This window comes from Thalassophryne amazonica, chromosome 18, assembly GCF_902500255.1.
Source record: "Thalassophryne amazonica chromosome 18, fThaAma1.1, whole genome shotgun sequence".
Lineage (NCBI taxonomy): Eukaryota > Metazoa > Chordata > Actinopteri > Batrachoidiformes > Batrachoididae > Thalassophryne > Thalassophryne amazonica.
In genome coordinates, this window is record NC_047120.1 from 25710439 (window position 1) to 25732903 (window position 22465).

Here is a 22465-nt window from a genome sequence, read left to right on the forward strand (position 1 = left end):
CTTTTGTTTATTTCGGCTGGTATTTTATTTCGGGGAAACCCTAATAATTCATGTAAATCAAACAGCTGGATAGGGATGCGGGTGCAAAAAAAAGCCAAAGAAGACGGCGCAAACAAAGCGCCGCGCACCTCATTAGCACGTGAATGGATGATGAGCTGTCAGGTAACCAGTGCGCAGGACGCACGTCGATTTCCTTTAATGTTCTCAGCTACTTGTTAAACATGAAAAGGGGGGAGTGTGCGGGTATATAAGGCGCGGCCGCTCCGTGCGCTGCTGCGCACCGGATTTTGACGCAGAGCTGGAAGATGCGCACACTGGCTGCGGCGCTGCACGCTTTTCTGCTCGTCCTGCTGGCGCACGGCCAGCAAAAAACAAGAGATGGACTTTACACCAGACTCGTGCACGGACCCACGCAGGCCTACCACCTGCCCACGTACATGGTGCACCTCTACAGGAACTTCAGGTCCAACTTCTCCCGGCCGATGGACGCCATGGAGCAAACCGCCGCCAGGAACGCAGACACCATCAGGAGCGTCCTGGCCAAAAGTAAGACGGTTCTTCTTCTTGTCGTTTGTGTCCTGTCAAAGCCGCGCGCCAGACGACCCCAATCCACATCCCCACTCAGGACAGGGATGAGCGTGAGAAAAGTCCTCTTTTCGGACTAATTCTCAAAGCAAACCTCTTTTTTTTTCTCAAAAGAGAGGTGATGTTGATTAGGTACCCCGCCAGACACCCCTTCTTATACAAATCTCTTGTTAAGGCAAATCAACAACTTCCCTCAGTTCTTTTTCACACTTCTCTTGATTAGATTAGATCTCGGGTGGGTTGGGGAGCCACAGGAGGCCTGCTGCTCCACAGTCCAGGACAGGTCCACCTGGGTGTCACAGTGGTGGGAAAGACCGGGAACAAAACGGATTCAGATGAGAATCATGGCAGCAAGTCAAAAATGATTAGAAAACAAGTTAAAATTTGTAATTTTGTGTCACAATTATGGGATGAAAGGCAACTTTTATAAAAATGATTATTTCTGTGCCAAAATGATTTGATAATTATGCATAAAATGCCTGCATCGAAATTACAAAATAAAATTTCAGCTTTTTCATTGTCAAAATTCTATATCAAAATGTCAGGGTTTTTTTCTGTAATACACTGAAGAACAAAAATAACAGGACACAACTCAGATTGAGTCCATATATATATATATATATATATATATATATATATATATATATATATATATATATATATATATATATATATATATATATATATATATTATGTATCTCAGAGTCAGAAGAAAGTTATTGTATATACACATTTAAATCATGAAAATTCAACACATCTTTTTTTCAGAACTATCAGCAGTTTGACTTTCTCAAAATTATGAGAAAATTGTGAGATTAACCACCAACAGTTCAACATTCTATGTTTAATTTAAGGGTTAACATTCCTACACACCTATGATGAACTGTCAATGCAACACACGGCCAGATATGACCAGAAAATTATACTTATAATGTAGACAAAACAGATGTACCAGCAGTTGTCCTGTACCAATATTTGGACATTATTCTCATTTTATACATGCATGTTTCATTCTCATGCTTTTTGTAATGTAGTACAATTATTGTTAATGTAAATTCAAATGACAGCGCTCTGTGCTAACACCTAACGGTTTACGGTTAACAATGCGATAATAAAGTACGAAATAGATTAAATGAAATGGAGCAAAATGGGGACTAATAATTATGAAATGGGGGTAAATAATCATAAAATATGGAAAATAAACGTTAATTTCATCGGCGATAACATGCAAAATGGGATCAAATGTGCTGCCATCTAGTGACGATTACCAGTAATCCGCAAAATTGGGATGAAATGTTGTTGGTATTGGCTTCTGAGATGGATTGTGGCATCAATTTTTCATTAATCATATGTTATTTTGTGAGTACTCTATGATATAAAGTTTGTTTTGTCATAACTGAGTGCATGTAATTTGAGGCCCCATTTCACTCCATTTTATTACATTTCATCCATTTCGTATTTTAGTCTGGCTCCGGTTAACAGCGTGCGTTACAGTGCGTTATGTCATCAGTGATCATTTCTTGGATCTGCACCAAATTTCACCTGTTTTTATGAATTAGCATATACATATACATATACGTATACACACACACACACACACACACACACACACACACACACACACACACACACATATATATATATATATATATATATATATATATATATATATATATATATATATATATATATATATATATATATATATATATATATATATATATATATATATATATATATGCCCCCCCAAAAAATGTGTATTATCTTTTTAGCAATTCACAAAAATGCTAAAAATACCCCATGTCACAATGAAAGAAATTGAAGGGAAAACAAATTCCTGGATTCACTCCTTTAATAGGATCCACTCCAAAAGCTAATGGGTTCCGTCATGGGTCAGGCCCCACCCCTTCAGCAGGTTTGAAGGAAATTGGTGGAACGGCACTGAAAATATTACCTCCATGGTGGACGTAATAATCAGATATGTTTGGGTTATTTTAAACTTTATTGCAAAACTGAAAATCTAAGATGTTTTATTTATTTATTTATTTTTAATGACCTGTCAAAACCCACGAGATGGTCCACCAGGGAGACATGGCCCACACTTTGGGAGTCACTGTTCTAAGATGTAATGGCGAGATATGAATCACATTTTTCAACTTTTACAATTCACATAATTATGAAACACCAAGTGAAATGTTGATTCAAACTAAAAATTATGAAACGCAAAGTCAAATTATCAACGACACAAATCAGGATGAAGAGCGACAGTCCATAAACCATATTTATTAAATAAATAGTCAAAATTTTGTTTTTCAGTTATGATGAGACAATAATTTGACATAAAATAACTATTATTTCATACTCTGTTAATTTATTTGAGTTAGAATTATGAGATTTATAGAAACTGTTTTCTTTTCTATGTCATAACTTTGTGAAGTGTTTTTTCACATAATTTCATACTCATCAAATCTACTTATTTGAGCCGTGAACATACACGAGCCCATAGAGGCAGCAAAGTTCTAACTGATTGGTTTTGATCTGGTTTGGTTTGATTTGAGTGGATTAATAGTGACGGCCCCCCTCATTGTCTAGTGGCTGTTTTGCACTTTTGATCAACAATGTAACTCAATCGGCGAACTTGCTGAACAGTAGTAACCTGAAATATTGAAAACAGTTTAATCCTTTAGGTGGACTTTGCACCACACCTGTTCTTGAAAGCAGATCTGCAGCCTGTTTTTTGGTTTATTGTGCTGCATGCACATTTTTTTTTACATCACTGTGTTTTCCTGTCAGTGGTTTCAAAGTCAACTTGCACAAAGTTCTGCATTTTTACCAGAGGCCATCAAATATGGACATCGAGTATTGCGAAGGCTTTTTGTCCGTCTGTCTATGCTCAGCATGAGTCCAGTCCTATTATTACCAGAGTCTTCTAATTTACAGGGAACATTCTTGGATCAAAGATGGCTAACCTTTTAAGAGGTATTTTGAGAGGTTAAACAGTGACATTCTGTACCTATTTTATGATATGATCCACATTGTCACGAGCGCCACTAGCTTAGCTTATGACAAGCTAAAAGTGGACGCTCTCGTTTTGCCCGAAAAACTTTCCAGTTTCTGGGTATTCTGTGTTAGTACGCACCCGCGGCCGATGTGCTTGATGAATTCCTGCGCAAAAAGTAGTTCCCAGATAATTGTGATATATTCCTGTGAGATAATGAATATATCTCATCTAAATCAATTATAAAATTTACCAGTATTAAAATTATAAAAAGAACTGGCCATAATAAATATTTAAGAAACTTAAAGTTTATGAGCATTGTAAACATTGACACGATGGCATTTGATGCGGAAGAGTTTAGAAAGATACGACTGGAATGGTTTGATGACCATTTACAGTTGGTGAGGAAAGACTTGGGTGTTAGCTTCATGTTAAAGTCAAAACAAGAAGATGCACTGAAAGAGATCTATCTGGGAAGAGACACATTTTGTGTGTTGTTGCTCCAATGAGAGCGGCATGCTGAGCAGGGTGGTGAAAGTAGTCCGGCGAGCTCAAGCTGTGGGCGCGAGCTATCCCACAATGCCAAAATAGCAGAGATGTGGGTCCAATGAGAGCGGCACTCTGAGCAGGGTGGATATGATCTTGCGGACATTAGTGTGGTGACATCACTTCCTGGTGTTGCTAGCTGCTAACTTCACTTTGTTTTTGGCTAAATATAACACCATTGTCATATATTATGTAAAAGATAGTGAGAAATAAACACTTCTAAAACTGAAAACACTGTTTTTGTAACCTGGTAACACCTCTGGGAGGATTTGCAAAACATTTAGCGGACGTGAGCGTGATGACATCACTTCCTGGTGTCGCTAGCTGCTAACTTCACTTTGTTTTTGGCTAAAGATAAGGCCTTTCTCATATAATATGTAAAAGAAAGCAAGAAATAAACACTTCTAAAAGTGAAAACACTGTTTTTGTAACCTGATAACACCTACGGAAGGATTTACAAAACATTTACTGAATATTAGCGTGGTGACATCACTTCCTGGTTTCACTAGTTGCTAACTTTGCTTCATTTTTGCCTAGAAATAAAACTTTTCTCATATATTATGTAAAACTTAAAAAAGCTGTTTTTGGACTGTAATAACACCTCTGAACTGACTGTCAAGACAATTCACATACCAGCTTTCTACTCAGAGCTAACTTCCTATTCGCCCTATTGAGATATCCCATAATCCCTTGCGCGCCAGAGAGTAGCTGCAGTCTAAACAACATAGAGAATCCACATGACAACAATTGCAAATGAACAGAAGATCATCTATGGGATGCACAACACAGCCCGCCTCTGTGACACATTAATTACTAAAGCTGTACGCCCTTTCAAGTTTCACAAAAGTGAACAAATATAGCTTCTACTGAAATCCAGGTATTAGAATGTAGGTTTGAAACGTGTTGCAAAATTATGGAAGAGAACACGTTTACCTGGCGGGAATTCCATATTTTTTATATTTTCTTTTCTTTTTAAAACTGTCTGCAGAAGGACGTGCATGTGCGCATGCATGAGGTTTTGAAATTACTGGAAATTACCTTTGATCGCGCATGACATGCCTACAAGTACCGTGCGCGCAAACATATGCAAGATGTCTTGTAAATCTTTCTGAAAAGGATGAAATTCATTTTTGTCTCTCAAAATTCTAAACACAATACCCCATAATGACAGTGCAAAATGTTTTTTATGTGTGTGTGTGTGATTTTTGCAAATTTATTAAAAATAAAAAATGAAAAAATCACAGGTACATAAGTATTCACAGTCTTTGCCATGAAACTCAAAATTGAGCTCAGGTGCATCGTGTTTCTACTGATCATCCTAAAGATGTTTCTACAGCTTAATTGGAGTCCTCCTGGTGACCACTTTCGAGCTGGATGTGTGAATGGCCCCACATGACACATCATTCAAGGCTCCCCCAACACATGTGGCGTGCAAGTGTGTCGCGCTGCCCCCTCCCCCACAACACAGATGTTGTGAGGAGTGTGTCATCTCAGCCACCTCTAAGCAATGTTCTAACATTGTCAGGTGCGGCTGAGGTGGCTGGAGTGCGATCGCTGTCCAGCACAGCATGCATCTGGATGGTTGTAATGTCCAGGTGGAACAGTTGACCGCTGTGCACTCGCAACTCAGCTGGAGAACATATGTCGTGCCATCAACAACATGAACAACACTCCACACAATGCACATGTGTGTGCGAGCTCTCATGCCCTCATGACATGCTGATAATTATGTACAGACAAGATCACATGGAGACCGGCCAGCCACATCTGAGCGCTTACAGCATGTTGTGAACTTTGCTATCAGCTGGCCGCCCAGGCTAATGAACCTTCCACCATGTACATTGTACTCCATATGACACACAGAAAGAGTGGAAAATAAATACATGGGGAAAGGTGTGAACTCATTCATGTGTGTTCATGTGTGAGCCGCTGTCAGTTCCAGATGACAGTGGCTCAGTACACACAACGTGTTAAATTATAAACACAGACAACAGGACAATTTAAATAAATACTACAATAACTACATACAGAATTACATAACACTCACTCACTCATCTTCTACCGCTCAGTCCAATTAAGGGTCGTGGGGGGCTGGAGCCTATCCCAGCAGTCATAGAGCGTGAGGCGGGGTACTCCCAGGACAGGACACCAGTCTGTTGCACGGCCACAAACAGACAAACAAACACAGACACACCCGCACACACACCTACGGACAATTTAAAGATCCCAATCCACCTAACCCGCACATCTTTGGATGGGAGCACCCATAGGAAACCCACGCAAACATGGGGAGAACATGCAAACTCCACACAGAAAGACCATGGGAATTTAACCCACGACCTTCTTGCTGTGAGGCAACAGTGCTAACCACTAAGTCACCGTGCTGCCCAATTACATAACAAATATATGTAAGGATTAAACAACAAGAAGCGGTGCATTATACAGTTTAAATGCACGACACGGAGTCTGAAACACCACTCCGCGAGCGAAGTGCATATATGACGCAGTGTCCTTCGGCGCACCGCTCGCTGGACATGCGGTGCCAGCAGATGTGAACAAGATAACAGCGCATTGCTTCATTCATGTCATTTTATGACTTAATGTCTGTCACCATGGGTCATATACAGAGGAACAGAAGGATCATACTTGTATTGCCTGCTCGATAAGAGGGATTAAATATTAGAAATTGCGGTGTTTTTTTTTTTTTTGGTGTGTGTTCCCCCCTCCCCCCCAGCAGTGGCGCAATGTGGTGTCACACATTCTAGGTGCTCGGATTGTGTTCATGCATGCACAAGCATGCATGAAACTGTCGCCGCAGTATCGTTCACGCATGTCTGACCTTGTGTCACTCCTGACCGCAGGTGGAATGTTTTTGGTTTCTCCATTTCGTTTGTTTTTTTTGCATTTTTTGGCCTGTTCCTGCTTTTTTTTGCCCAACTTCATATTATGTGTGAAGGGTCCATAAAGACATGCAATAATGTTGTCAACCAAAATGCAAATATTGCTCAGTCTTGGAGGAAATATCCTCTGAGTGTTTTCCCCCAATTTAGATTTTGAGCATGCATCCAGCATATGTCTGAAAAATAAATTATATTGTTCAATATTATAAGATGTCCTTCCATCCCTTTGCTCTTCACTGCCTAGGTTTGATGTATAGGCAGAGACGATGGATCGCAACCTTTGACCTCAACACTTTGCTGGCCGACAAACACATTCAGGCAGCGGAGCTGAGAATCAGGCTTCCACACATGCTGAACATCTCTGACATCACCGTGGAGGTCTATCACCAACGTGGACAAGCATGCTATGCACACACGAGCTGCCAGCGACAGCACCTGGTTGGACTCCTCAGTGCATCCTCGCTGGTCACTTCCAGTCAGAACTGGAAGGTTTTCAACATGACAAGCCCCCTGTTGAGCTGGCTGGGAGAAAAATCAACAGCGAGAATTCGGCAAAAAGTAGAATCAAGAGGACGGAGCGTGGAAAAAATCAAAACAGGCCTGTCCTTTCCTGATCATCCTGTCCACATGTCGAGCCTGAGGAAGGAGCAGGACGTGAGTGACTGGGCCCTGTTGGTTATCTACTCAAATACGGGGTCTGATAAAAACTCAAAGGCCAAAGCCAGTTTGCTTCACACAGCTGAACAATCCAAGTTCTTGTCCCCTGCTGAAATCAAAAACCACCGCTGGCCAAGAAGGCGCAGGAGCAAACGGGGCCAGAGAGAGGACACAGGGAGAAGTCCGCAGCTGTCCAAAAGAACAAGTGAAAGTCCTCTCTGTCAAAGAGTTGACCTACATGTTGACTTTAATCAAATTGGCTGGGGGTCTTGGATTATCTTTCCTAAAACATATAATGCCTACCGCTGTGAGGGTTCATGTTCCAGTCCTCTGGGAGAAGATCTAAATCCAACAAATCACGCTTACATGCAGGTGAGGATCAGAGACTATCTAGCTAGCTAGCTAGATAGCATTTTAAAGTATCACTACTGGTTCTTATCTATCTATCTATCTAGATATATCTATCTAGGGTCCCATGATCCTTTGTGTGTATAGAATGGTTCCCGGTCACGTGGTAACATGGCATTGCACAGAGATTCATGGTTTCCTCACAGTTATAGGGAAATTAAGGACTTCCTGGAATGGGACTATCTATGGCATGGAACCTCTGTGTGATTTGTTCTGACATTTGATTAAAAATATATTTTAATCTACATAACTAATATTTGAATGCACATTTCATGCTGGCTTGCATTTCTTTCCTTTTGTGTGACAAACACTGACAGCATTTTCATTGTTTACAACCAGCAAGTTGAACCAGACCCACTCCAAATGCCCAGAGAATGATGGGACCCTCAAAGACTCAATCTAGCAAGCTAGCTCACAAACTAGCTAGCATTTTAAAATAGTCCTAGTAATGCACTGCTAGTTCTTGTCTATCTATCTATCTATCTATCTATCTATCTATCTATCTATCTATCTATCTATCTATCTATCTATCTATCTATCTATCTATCTATCTATCTATCTATCTATCTATCTATCTATCTATCTATCTATCTATCTATCTATCTATCTATCTATCTATCTATCTATCTATCTCTAGATAATTTCAGGGTCCCATGATCCTTTGTGCGCATGGAATGGTTCCCGGTCACACACTAAAGCCGTGGTCACAACCCGCCGTACTTGCACGTGTGTGCAGTCTACTTGCAAAAACGTGGGCTAAATTTGGAGATCCGTACGTCGTAAGTACTGCCTCAGTACGAATTTAGGAGCACGCAGACACACGCACACGCCATAGAGGTTTTAGTGCATGCAGAACTTTTGCTGCGGTCAGGCTGCGGATTCACCAGCAGTACAGATGATGCACGTTGTGAGTACTGCCTCAGAACGGATTCAAAGCAGCACATTTTCATTCAATTACTATTGAATTAACCAAATCCATACGGAGGCAGTAGGCTGCTCACCACATACTATGGAATTAAATTGTAGGTATCAGATCTTGAAGATTGTGATACACATATATAAATTTGAATTAAGTTGAAATTTAAAAAGCTGGTAATCAAGTGTGTAGTGAATATATTCCTCTATCAGTGTTTCACACCTTGTGTGACTTTTCACAAACTGATGAGCAGCTCAATAACTGAAGAGCGCATTAGCCAAGTTAGACTCTTGTGAAGCATTGCTTCATTTCGCTTCACTTTCAGCAGAGCCCAAAGTCACAGAGCGGTGTCGAATCGGTTTTGTTTAAGTGTCGAAGCAATGAAATCATTAAATGCTTCAGTATGAACCGTCTACTCCGTATGTCAACTCTCTTTATCGTTGCACTCCTAGAGACGTGCGTTGAACGCACTCCCTCCCTCCTCTTGCTACTGCCTCCGTACATTTTCACAAAAACATAGTGGCCGTGGCATCCGCAGAAAATGTACGGCGAAAAAAAAAAACGCACGGTGGGTTGTGACCAGCGCTTAACATGGCATTGCAGAGAGATTCATGGTTTCCTTGCAATTATTGGGAAATACGTATACCTTTTTGGAATATTTAAGTTCAGACAAATAATGTGGTATAGCTTTCAATATGATTGGAAGATTTTTAAATTTTGACCCCTGTGTAATTCTTCAATTGATCCCTACCTGGTCGCCTACTGAACATTGAAGTGGCCAGTCAGTTTTTTCAAAAGAGTAAATATTAAGGGCTTCCTGGAATGGGACAGTCTATGGTATGTAACCTGGCTGTGATTTGTCCTGAATTTGATAAAAATATGTTTTTAATCTATTTAACTTATATTTGAATGCGCATTTCATACTGGTTTGCATTTCTTTTCCTTGTGAATGACAAGCACTGACAGTATTTTCATTGTTTACAACCAGCGAGTCAAACCAGAACCACTCCAAATGCACAAAGGATGATGGAACCCTGAAAGACTCTATCTAGAAAGTGAGCTACACAATAGCTATCATTTTAAAGTAGTACCAGTAATGCACTGCTGGTTCGCACATATTTTTCTATCTAACTACGAGGGGCGATTGAGGAGTTTTGAGCCTGGCCCAGAAAAAGTATGCTGTGGTTCTCCATCTTTTGCATTCTGAGAAACCAATATTTCTCAAGAATATGTGAAGTTTTGATTATGTGCAGTGTTGAGAAATGTTGGTTTCTCAGAATGCAAAAGATGGAGATCCATGCTACTTAGCTACAGTGCCCTCCAAACGTATTGGACCCCTTGGTATTTATCACATTTATTTATTTTTTTTTAATGCTATTTCATATACAAAAAGTAAATCTGGCTTCTCAATATAAAATGTTCTAGAATCATCATCTTCTTCTATCTATCTATCTATCTATCTATCTATCTATCTATCTATCTATCTATCTATCTATCTATCTATCTATCTATCTATCTATCTATCTATCTATCTATCTATCTATCTATCTATCTATCTATCTATCTATCTATCTATCTATCTATCTATCTATCTATCTATCTATCTATCTATTAATTAAAAATATAAAATCAAAACTGATGGGCTGCATGAGTAATGGGACCCTTTGGTATAATATCAGTAAATATTCAGTTTAATTGCCAGTTTTCTTCAGACAACTCAGGGGATGGATACATGAACATTTCCAAGTCACTGAATATGTCTTGGACTTTATTTACATCAGTTATGAAGAAATTCAAACAGTATGGCACTCTATCATAAATCTGTGTGGAGTAGACAGTTCTCAAAAACTGAGTGACTGTTCAAGAAGGAGAACAGTGAGGAAAGCCACCAAGACACCCAGACAACCCAGAAGATGTTATAGGCTTCTGTGGCTGTGAATGGAGAAATTGTGCATAGTACATGTTTTGCATTTTGTATCCAGTATATACCAGTTATACAGCTTCATGATAAACTGGTATAGAGGAGGATTTTCTTTGACCAGAACATCAAATCTAGGCTTGCATCTTAGATGTACTTTCTGGCAAGTTGTAGCTGAATTTTCAGGTCTTCTTTTGAAGAAAATCCTCCTCTGTACCACTTCATCATAAAGCTGTATAACTGGTGATACAAAATGCAAAACATATGCTATGCACAATTTCTCCAATCACAGCCACAGTGTTAAGGTTTTTTGAATTTTTTTCCAAATTTATTAAAAATAAAACAATAAAAAATCACACGTACATAAGTATTCACACCCTTTGCTCAATACTTTGTTGATGCACATTGGCAGCAATTATAGCCTCAAGTCTTGGTGCACCTGTCTTTGGGCAGTTTTGTCCATTCCTCTTTGCAGCAACTCTCAGGCTCCATCAGGTTGGATGGGGAGCGTCGGTGCACAGACATTTTCAGATCTCTCCAGAGATGATCAATCTGATTCAGGTCTGGGCTCTGGTTGAGCCACTCAAGGACATTCACAGAGTTGTCCTGAAGCCACTCCTTTGATATCTTGGCTGTGTGTTTAGGGTCATTGTCCTGCTGAAAGATGAACTGTCGCCCCAGTCTGAGGTCAAGAGCGCTCTGGAGCAGGTTTTCATCCAGGATGTCTCTGTACATTGCTGCATTCATCTTTCCCTCAGTCATGACTAGTCTCCCAGTTCCTGCCACTGAAATACATCCCCACAGCATGATGATGCCACCACCATGCTTCACTGTAGGGATGGTGTCTGGTTTCATCTAAACATGACACCTGGCGTTCACACCAAAAGTTAAATTTTTGTCTAATCAGACCAGAGAATTGAGAGTCTGAGAGTCCTTCAGGTGCCTTTTGACAAACTCCAGGTGGGCTGCCATGTGACAATTACTAAGGAGTGGCTTCTGTCTGGCCACTCTACCATACAGGGCTGATTGGTGGATTGCTGCAGAGATGGTTGTCCTTCTGGAAGGTTCTCCTCTCTCCAAAGAGGAATTCTGGAGCGCTGACAGAGTGACTATTGGGTTCTTGGTCACCTCCTTGATCCCAATCAAGATCACTCAGTTTAGACGGTGGCCAGTTCTAGGAAGAGTCCAGGTGGATCTGAACTTCTTCCATTTACGGATGATTGAGGCCACTGTGGTCATTGGGACCTTCAAAGCAGCAGAAATGTTTCTGTACCCTTCCCCAGATTTCTGCCTCAAGACAATCCTGTCTCTGAGGTCTACAGACAATTCCTTTGACTTCATGTTTAGTTTGTGTTCTGACATTTACTGTCAACTGTGGGACCTTATATGTAGACAGGTGTGTGCCTTTCCAATTCATGTCCAATCAACTGAAGTTACCCCAGGTGGACTCCAATTAAGTTGTAGAAACATCTCAAGGATGATCAGTGGAAAGAGGATGCACCTCAGCGTAATTTTGAGCTTCATGGCAAAGGCTGTGAATACTTATGTACTTGTGATTTGTTAGTTTTTCATTTTTAATAAATTTGCAAAAAAAAATCACATAGTTATTATGGGATATTGTGTGTAGAATTTTGAGGGAAAAAAATTAATGTCATCCATTTTGGAATAAGGCTGTAAAATAGCAGAAATGTGGAAAAAAGTGAAGTGCTGTGAATAGTTTTTGGATGTGCTGTATAAAGTTGGAGTGGTAAGTAGATTCATTCTTTTTGGATATTTGGGGAGTTAGGTAGTCCGTGAGAATTCTTTATTATTATTATTATTATTATTGGTTAAGTGGTCCTTGGAAAAGTTTTAGAAGCACTGAGCCACACAGTTCATCATGTCAGCTCAAAGTAAAGAAATCATGTCCTTAAACAACTTATACTCCTCCAACCACCAGCTCTCCAACATATCCCACAAGGCATAGATGGAGGAGCAGTATGAGCAGTAATGCATGTCCCTGTGTGTACAAGCAGAGCTTATGGATCTTATGTAAGAAGTAGTTGAGTATTGGCCTATGAAAATAGGAAAAAAAAACATTCTTTCAAGCAGGTATTTTGTGGTTTATGGTGCAAATCGTGCCTCATGGTTGCACACCAATACTGCACCTAACCACACCTCATTTTAAGGCCAGTTCACCAAAAACCGCAGAGGTGAGCTCAAGCGCATGTAAAGAACATGTGAAACATATCTCAAAGGGGATTTGAGAATCACTTGATGGCACGGGGAGCACATCATCCTCTACTGGTGATCTTTCCCACGTCTGGCTGATGAACAGTTATTCCATTTTAAATGTAAGGAGTACTTCAGAGACAGTAACCTCATGTGTTTCACAGAAAATATCTGAATGAAGAGTGTTCTGGAATTTATCAGTCATACCATTATCAGGGCGGACTGCAACACGAGGTAAAAATACATTTTTGGTGGATTATGTATGCTGGTGGATGAAATAAATAATGGTGAAGGTCTGTAAATAGAATCTCCAGGCTCTTGTGATGATATTAAGACCATTTTATGGACAACAAGAGTTTGGATAGCTTACTGTTAAATTAGTGTACGTTCCTAGAGACACTACAGATCACATTATAGACTGCTGTAATCGCGCATTGGCGCAATCATCTTATCAGCCTGTGTGTTTTCTAGGAGCGTTTAACACACTTCACCCACACAGGCCCCAGGATTCATCAGTATGTGGACTGTCCCATATGTATTTATGTTGTGGAAATGCTGCTGGATCTGATGGTAATACAGTCCACTTACTGCACAAATATGATATACACCGATCAGCCATAACACTGTGACTGCTGATAGGTGAGGTGAATAACATTGATAATCTCATTACCATGGTACCTGTCAATGGTTGGAATGTATTACAGAGCAATTTAAAAATTTGTCCTTGAAGTTGATGTGTTTAGAGAGACCCTTCGGCTCCTCCCTTGTTTTCAGTCAGGGTCGCCACAGCAAATCCGACACGGATCCGCATGTTGAACTGGCAGATGTTTTACACCAGATGCCCTTCCTAACGCAACTCCACATTACATGAAGAAATGTGACTGGGGTGGGATTTGAACCGGGAAGCTTCCACACTGAAACCAAGTGCACTAAGCACTTGGCCACCACCCCTGCCGAAGGTGAAGTGTTGAATGCAGGAAAAATGTGGACGCATAAAGATATGAGTGAGTTTGACAAATCCCCGCTTGTGATGGCTAAAGAACACGGACAGAGTTTCTCTGCAGCGCATGTGGAATGTTCCTGGTCCATAGTGGTCAGTACCAACCAAAGGTGGCTCAACGAAGGAAAACCGGTGAAATGGCCACAGGGCCATGAGTGGCCAAGGTTCACTGGTGCAGCAGAAGAGCTACTGTAGCTCACATTGCTGAATAAGCTACTGTTGGTTCTGGTAGAAAGCTCTTGTGAAATGTGTGCCTTGACGGGACAGGGTGTTTTAGGGACACAAGGGGGCGCTACATAATAATGGTTGCAGTGTTACGGCTTACTGATATGTGCGCACTGTTAAAGTGAAACAAGCCTTTTAAAATCTGTTAAGGTGTGGAGTGATAAAAATATATAAACCCTGAAGAAATGATTTGAAGCCACTGACCTGAATGTATTTTTGACATGTGCAATGACCCCATGAATTCACAAATTGTCTTACGACTTGGACAGCGTTAATGACTGTTAAACTGCAAGAATATTTCTTAATAATAAACTGTGGCTGACGAAAGAATTAAACTGGAGCCTAAATATAGAACATTTTAAACTTAAATCTTCCAGTGAAGCGCGCAACACAACACAAGAGTCATTGCTACAAATACAATAAATACAATGGCTACATTAATAGGGGAGCACCCTGGAGTGGTTCAGGTCTTATCTCAGTGGGAGGAGCTGCTCTGTCAGACTGGGGGATTTCACCTTGTCTTCTGCGTCTCTAAATTGTGGAGTACCGCAGGGGTCAATCCTAGCGCCCGTTCTTTTCGCCTTCTATCTCCTCCCACAGTCAAATTTTCAAAAATCATCGCTTACATTATCATTTTTACACAGATGACTGCCAGATTTACCTGCCACTCAAAAAACTTGCTTCTGCCCCTTTGGCGCCTCTTCTGAATTGTTTGGGTGACGTAAAGGCTTGGTTGGCCCACAACCTTTTAAGTCTAAATGAGAGTAAAACAGGGGTCATTTTATTTGGAAATATTGACCCCCTCTTGGACTTGGGCCCTCTTAAACAGCACATGAAACAGTCTGTCACCAACCTGGGCATCATTATTGATAAAGAGTTTAAATTTCACAAGCAGGTGAACGCGGTTGTCAAATCTGGATTTTATCATTTGCGTCTTTTATCTAAAGTTAAAGTCTTAAAGTCTAAAGTCTTTTATGTTTTTTATCTTTTAATGCTTTCGAACAAGTCGTGCACGCTTTTGTCTCCTCTCGTTTAGACTACTGGAATGCACTTTTTATCGGCATTAGCCATAATGCAGTTTCCCGCTTACAGTTGGTACATCATCGTACATCTCAGATCTCATCCAAATTTATCTGCTTCCCCGTGCTTTGAGGTCCAAGGGCCAGTTCCAGCTTGTGGTGCCTGTGACGAGACTGAAAACGAGGGGGGACAGGGCTTTCTCTGTGGCGGACCCTCAACTGTGGAATGATTTGCCCCTTAACATCCAAACAGCCCCCACTGTACAGTGTTTTAAGATCCATTTTTATGCTTTGGCTTTTAACACCCCGTGAGTGTGTGTGTGTGTGTGTGTGTGTGTGTGTGTGTGTGTGTGTGTGTGTGTGTGTGTGTGTGTGTGTGTGTGTGTGTGTGTGTGTGTGTGTGTGTGTGTGTGTGTGTGTGTGTGTTTTGTACAGCACTTTGGAAACTATGTTTGTGAAATGTGCTATATAAATAAAGTGGTATGGTATTAATATGCAGCTGTTTTCAAAGCTGTTGCAAATAATTAACGTGAGCATTTGGCATCAGTATCTGTGATGTGAGGTTCAAAGTGAGGTGACGTTGTTCGTTTTGGAAAAAAAATCCATCATTCCACCAACAAAACACAGGAGACATTATATGCTGTAAATAACACGATGACAATATGTTGAAAGGAGCCATGATTTAAAATAAGGGGAAGCGCTCATTGAACACAGCAAAACCTCAGCTCATTTCAAGGCGCTTCACATAACATAATAAAAACAGAAAAAACTGAATTAAAAATTTAAAAAGACAATAAAAACACAAAACCATAAAAGAATACAAGAATAAAAACACATAAAACTAATGAGCATTTAAATGTGATTTAAAAGTCTCCACAGTATCTGACTGTCGTATGTGTGGCAGGAGATCGGTCCACAGAGCTGGGGCACGGTAGGAGAAAGCTCTGTGACCGGCAGACTTTTTATTCACCCTGGGAACACATAAAAGTCCTACACCCTGAGAATGCAGGGCCCGAGCTGGTACATAGGGAATTACCAGGTCAGCCAGGTAGGGAGGTGCAAGTCCATGAACAATGTTATAATATAAACTAATAACAGTACCTTAAATCCGATCTTGCAGTGACTGCAAGCCAGTGAAGAGATGCCAAAACGGGCATAATGTGGTCGAACTTTCTGCTTTGTGTCAAAAGTCTGGCAGCAGCATTTTGAACGAGTTGAAGACCCCTAATCCTGGACTGCGGTAAACCAGAAGAGACAAATGCATGAATCAAAGTCTCAGCATCAGCCATAGACAGGATGGGATGAATCTTCACTATATTTCGCAAATGGAAGAAAGCAGTCTTCATAATGTCTCTAATGTGTAGGTCAAAAGACAACATAGGATCAAAAATCCATCCATCCATCTATCCATCCATTTTCTTTCGCTTTATCCGGAGTCGGGTCGCGGGGGCAGCAGCTCAAGCAAAGCCGCCCAGACCTCCCGATCCACACACACCTCCCCCAGCAACTCCGGGGGAACCCCAAGGCGTTCCCAAGCCAGCCGAGAGATGTAGTCCCTCCAGCATGTCCTGGGTCTTCCCCGGGGCCTCCTCCCAATGGGACGTGCCCGGAACACCTCCCCGGCGAGGCGTCCAGGGGGCATCCGGAAAAGATGCCCGAGTCACCTCAACTGACTCCTTTCGACGTGGAGGAGCAGCGGCTCTACTCCGAGCTCCTCCCGAGTGACCGAGCTCCTCACCCTATCTCTAAGGGAGCGCCCAGCCACCCTGCGGAGGAAACTCATCTCAGCCGCTTGTACTCGCAATCTCGTTCTTTCGGTCATGAGCCAAATCTCATGACCATAGGTGACGATCGGAACGTAGATCGATTGGTAAATCAAGAGCTTTGCCCCCCTACTCAACTCTCTCTTCACCACGACGGTCCGATACAGCGACCGCATCACTGCAGATGCTGCACCGATCCGTCTATTGATCTCACGCTCCATCCGTCCCTCACTCATGAACAAGACCCCGAGATACTTAAACTCCTCCACTTGAGGCAAGGACACTCCACCGACCTGAAGAGGGCAAAGCACCTTTTTCCGGTCGAGAACCATGACCTCGGATTTGGAGGTGCTGATTTTCATCCCAGACACTTCACACTCAGCTGCAAACCCCCCAGTGCACGCTGAAGGTCCTGATTTGATGAAGCTAACAGAACCACATCATCCGCAAACAGCAGAGATGAGATTCTGTGGTTCCTAAACCAGACCCCCTCTACACCCTGGCTGCGCCTAGAAATTCTGTCCATAAAAATAATGAACAGAATCGGTGACAAAGGGCAGCCCTGGCGGAGGCCAACATGCACTGGAAACAGGTTTGACTTACTACCGGCAATGCGAACCAAGCCCCTGCTGCGGTCGTACAGGGACCGGATAGCCCTTAGCAAAGGACCCTGGACCCCGTACTCCCGGAGCACTCCCCACAGGGTGCCCCGAGGGACACGGTCGAACGCCTTCTCCAGATCCACAAAACACATGTGGGCTGGTTGGGCGAACTCCCATGAACCCTTGAGCACCCGATGGAGCGTGTAGAGCTGGTCCAGTATGCCGCGACCAGGACGAAAACTACACTGCTCCTCCTGAATCCGAGGTTCGACCATCGGTCGAATTCTCCTCTCCAGTACTCTGGAATAGACCTTACCGGGGAGGCTGAGGAGTGTGATCCCCCTATATTTGGAACACACCCTCCGGTCCCCCTTGTTAAACAGAGGTACCACCACCCCGGTCTGCCAATCCAGAGGAACTGTCCCCGATCGCCATGCGATGTTGCAGAGGCGTGTCAGCCAAGACAGTCCCACAACATCCAGAGACTTAAGGTACTCAGGACGGATTTCATCCACCCCAGGACCCTTGCCACCGAGGAGCTTTCTAACCACCTCGGTGACTTCGGCCTGGGTAATGGATGAGTCCGCCTCTGAGTCCCCAGTCTCTGCTTCCTCTTCGGTAGACGTGACGATGGGATTGAGGAGATCCTCGAAGTACTCCTTCCACCGCCCGACAACATCCCCAGTCAGGGTCAACAGCTCCCCACCTGCACCGTAAACAGTGCTGGTGGAGAGCTGCTTCCGCCTCCTGAGGCGTTGGACGGTTTGCCAGAATCTCTTCAAGGCCAACCGATAGTCCTCCTCCATAGCCTCCCCGAACTCCTCCCAGACCCGATTTTTTGCCTCTGCGACCGCATGGGCTGCGGCATGCTTGGCCTGCCGGTACCTGTCAGCTGCCTCTGGGGTCCCACCTACCAACAAAGATAAGTAGGACTCCTTCTTCAGCTTGACGGCATCCCTTACTTCCGGTGTCCACCACCGGGTTCAGGGATTGCCGCCGCGCAAGGCACCAGAGACCTTGCGACCACAGCTATGAGTGGCCACATCGACAATGGAGGTGGAGAACATGGTCTACTCGGACTCCATGTCTCCAACCTCCCCCGGGATCTGGGAGAAGCTCTCCCGGAGGTGGGAGTTGAAGACCTCGCTGACAGAGGGTTCCGCCAGTCGTTCCCAGCAGATCCTCATGATACGTTTGGGCCTGCCAGATCTGACCGGCTTCCTCCCCTCCCAGCGGATCCAACTCACCACCAGGTGGTGATCGGTCGACAGCTCTGCCCCTCTCTTCGCTCGAGTGTCCGAGACACGTGGCCAAAGGTCAGATGATACGATTACAAAGTCGATCATCGACTTTGTAGTCAATGATTGACTCCCCCTCTAGCTGCCACCTTATCGTGGTGGGGGAGTTTGCGTACCCGGATGATCCTAGGAGCTATGTTGTCGGGGGCTTTGTGCTCCCTGTAGGGTCTCCCAAGGCAAACAGGTCCTAGGTGACAGGTCAGACTAAGGGCAGTTCAGAACCTCCATGACCAGTAAAAAAATCAAGGACCGAGACGTCGCCCGGTATGGCGGAGCCGGGGCCCCACCCTGGAGCCAGGCCTGGGGTTGGGGCTCGCGCACAAGCACCTGGTGGTCAGGCCTTAGCCCATGGTGCCCAGCCGGGCTCAGCCCGAAAGAGCGACGTGGGCCTGCCCTCCTGTGGGTTCACCACCTGCAGAGGGGGCCATGGGGGTTGGGTGCAGAGAGGATTGGGTGGCGGTCGAGGGCGTGTGGCCCTCATGTACAAAGCGTGCATACGCACAAAAATGTGGCGTCCGTCTATCTCCACACCAACGTTCAGATGTATCAAAAGTGAAATGACTGTGGAAATGTGACATGAATGTTAACATGGAGACAAGAGAATTGCTCAGTATATTCAACACTTTCACCCTGCTGATGGCTGAGTCCAGGAAGTCACTGAGGAGGTCCTCACTGGGTCACACCATCTGGAACTGGAACAACTGCAAAGGGGTTGCACCTGATACTGTAGTTTAGAAGTTTAAATATGGGAATACCGCAAGGGTGTGTTTTGTCTCCTCTTGTGCTTTGCATACACAATTTATTTGAATAATGGAATCTAAATTTGGATATGTTGATGACATGCTTCTTGTCGACTTTCTTCTGTTATTTCAGTTCAGTTCAACTCAATTCAATTTATGGTGAGTTTACCAAAGAACTAGAAAGTACTTGTTCATAAAGTTGCTTAGACATAAATGGATAAAAATGGCTCCACCTCGAATGTTCAAAGTACCATCTGTAAGTTGTCTTGTAAATCACTTCAGAGGTGTTATTTGGTTTCAAAAACAGCATTTTTTTTTAGATTTAGAAGTGTTCTCACTAACGTTTACAAAATATATGAGAAACATATTACATTTATACCAAAAAAAGCACTTTCCGCCATCTTGGTATATTTTGTTCGAGTTCGAAGCCAGCTGACGTCACGCTGCCTTTCTTTACTCCAATTGGCAGTCACTGTGTTCTTCTCAGCATCCACACAAAACTTGGAGGGAAGCCCCCTTGTGATCTATGATGTCACTGCAAAATCTAGGTCATGGCGTCTGATCGCTTGAATTTCTACCCGTCAGGGGTAATTAGTAATTATTTCTAGACAGCACAAATTTTGATCATATTAGCAATATATAATATTATGAATACCTTAAGAATAAAATTATAGTGCTAAAGAAAGTTCTTTATAATGACTTAAATCTTTAAGAAAAACAAATGGTCGTACAATTTTAAATTACCTGCTTCTGGGGCAATGAGTATTTGCTCAAGTAATACTCAGTGCCGCGAAAATGAAAAATTGGTTGTGTGATTAAAAATGAAATAATAATAATAATAATAATAATACACACACTAACACACTCATCTTCAACCGCTTAGTCCAATTAAGGGCCGTGGGGTGCTGGAGCCTATCCCAGCAGTCATAGAGCGCAAGATGGGATACACCCAGGACAACGCCAGTGTGTCGCTGGGCCACAAACAGGCAAACAAACACATTCACATTCACACCCACTCACACACCTATGGACAACTTAAACATTCAAATCCACCTAACCCACATGTCTTTGGATGTGGGAGGAAACCAGAGCACCCGGAGGAAACCCACGCAAACATGGGGAGAACATGCAAACTCCACACAGAAAGGCCACAGGTGGGAATTGAACCCATGACCTTCTCGCTGTGAGGCAACAGTGCTAACCACTAATCCAGCATGCTGCCATAATAATAATAATAATAATAATAATAATAATAATAATACACACACTAACACACTCATCTTCAACCGCTTAGTCCAATTAAGGGCCGTGGGGTGCTGGAGCCTATCCCAGCAGTCATAGAGCGCAAGATGGGATACACCCAGGACAACGCCAGTGTGTCGCTGGGCCACAAACAGGCAAACAAACACATTCACATTCACACCCACTCACACACCTATGGACAACTTAAACATTCAAATCCACCTAACCCACATGTCTTTGGATGTGGGAGGAAACCAGAGCACCCGGAGGAAACCCACGCAAACATGGGGAGAACATGCAAACTCCACACAGAAAGGCCACAGGTGGGAATTGAACCCATGACCTTCTCGCTGTGAGGCAACAGTGCTAACCACTAAGCCAGCATGCTGCCATAATAATAATAATAATAATAATAATAATAATAATAATAATAATAATACATTTATTTAGTTTTATTTAAACAAAATATTGGTTTCAATGCGGAAGCTTCCCGGTTCAAACCCCTCCCCTGCCCGTTTCTCTGTGTAACGTGGAGTTGTGTCAGGAAGGGCATCCGATGTAAAACTTGTGTCAAATCAACATGCAGATCCACCGCAGATCTGCTGTGGCAACCCCGGGTGAAAAACAAAGGAGCAGCTGAAGGGACTTTATTGTGTCACTTTCATAAAAGTCTTCAGAGAACTTGTGATATTGGTTCAGTGATTACAGCCTGGATTTTTGGGGGGTTTAACACAACAAGTAGATATGTGGGTTTTCTGCTGCTGCTGCTGCTTTTTTTTTTATCCTCTCAGTCTCTACTACAGCAAGCAATGCAAAATTTCAAGTCAGAGAAAAAGCATGTGAATTCTTAAGTCCTGTTTTCTTTCTCATTCTGATTTCACTTCTAAAAGTTCTGTTATGTCTCTTCCAGAGTTTATTGAAGCATTACCACCCTGACCGAGTGGTGCCGCCCTGCTGTGGCCCAACCAAAATGAGCCCGTTGAGCATGTTGTACTACGAAAATGGAGAGATGCTCCTCCGACATCATGAAGACATGATTGTGGATGAGTGCGGCTGCCTGTGACTGTTATCCTCCAGGATTTACTCAGACTTGTGCTTGTACAGCGTGATCGTGCTGCATGTGCTTTACATGCCAAATTGGCAGAAAACACTTAAAATAGAAAAAAAAAGCTCTTTGATATTTGTCACGGTGCACTGGGAGGTTTGCATGTGCAGAAATAATCTATTAATTTGTGATGTAAATTTTGTGGATTGTATTATGGAGATTGTTAATTGCTGTGTGATCAATTACAGAATGAACCCAAACATGCAGGCAGTAAAGAATAATCTGGCAAACAGTGCAGTACTAAATACTGACACAAATGAGCAGATGAGCGACAGGTGGTGTGATTTGGAAATGGGAAGCAACTGAGGGGGAGACCGGGTGACAAAGACACA

General features: G+C 42.7%; 1 protein-coding gene across 1 annotated transcript; it reads left to right on the plus strand.

The window, feature by feature from the left end:
* Nucleotides 1-130: 130 nt before the first annotated feature.
* ndr2 (nodal-related 2) lies at nucleotides 131-22346 on the plus strand. Its single transcript, XM_034193261.1, has 3 exons — nucleotides 131-546; nucleotides 7274-8058; nucleotides 21939-22346. The coding sequence occupies exons 1-3, from the start codon at nucleotides 306-308 to the stop codon at nucleotides 22089-22091; spliced, it is 1179 nt and encodes a 392-aa protein (XP_034049152.1). The 5' UTR covers nucleotides 131-305; the 3' UTR covers nucleotides 22092-22346.
* The last annotated feature ends 119 nt before the right edge of the window (nucleotides 22347-22465 follow it).

Bases quoted from the DNA above. Each gene is read 5' to 3' on its own strand.
- ndr2 (XM_034193261.1), top strand. From the start codon at position 306: ATGCGCACACTGGCTGCGGCGCTGCACGCTTTTCTGCTCGTCCTGCTG. The intron at 547-7,273 runs GTAAGACGGTTC...TTCACTGCCTAG, and splicing joins CAGGAGCGTCCTGGCCAAAA to GTTTGATGTATAGGCAGAGA. The intron at 8,059-21,938 runs GTGAGGATCAGA...TGTCTCTTCCAG, and splicing joins CAAATCACGCTTACATGCAG to AGTTTATTGAAGCATTACCA.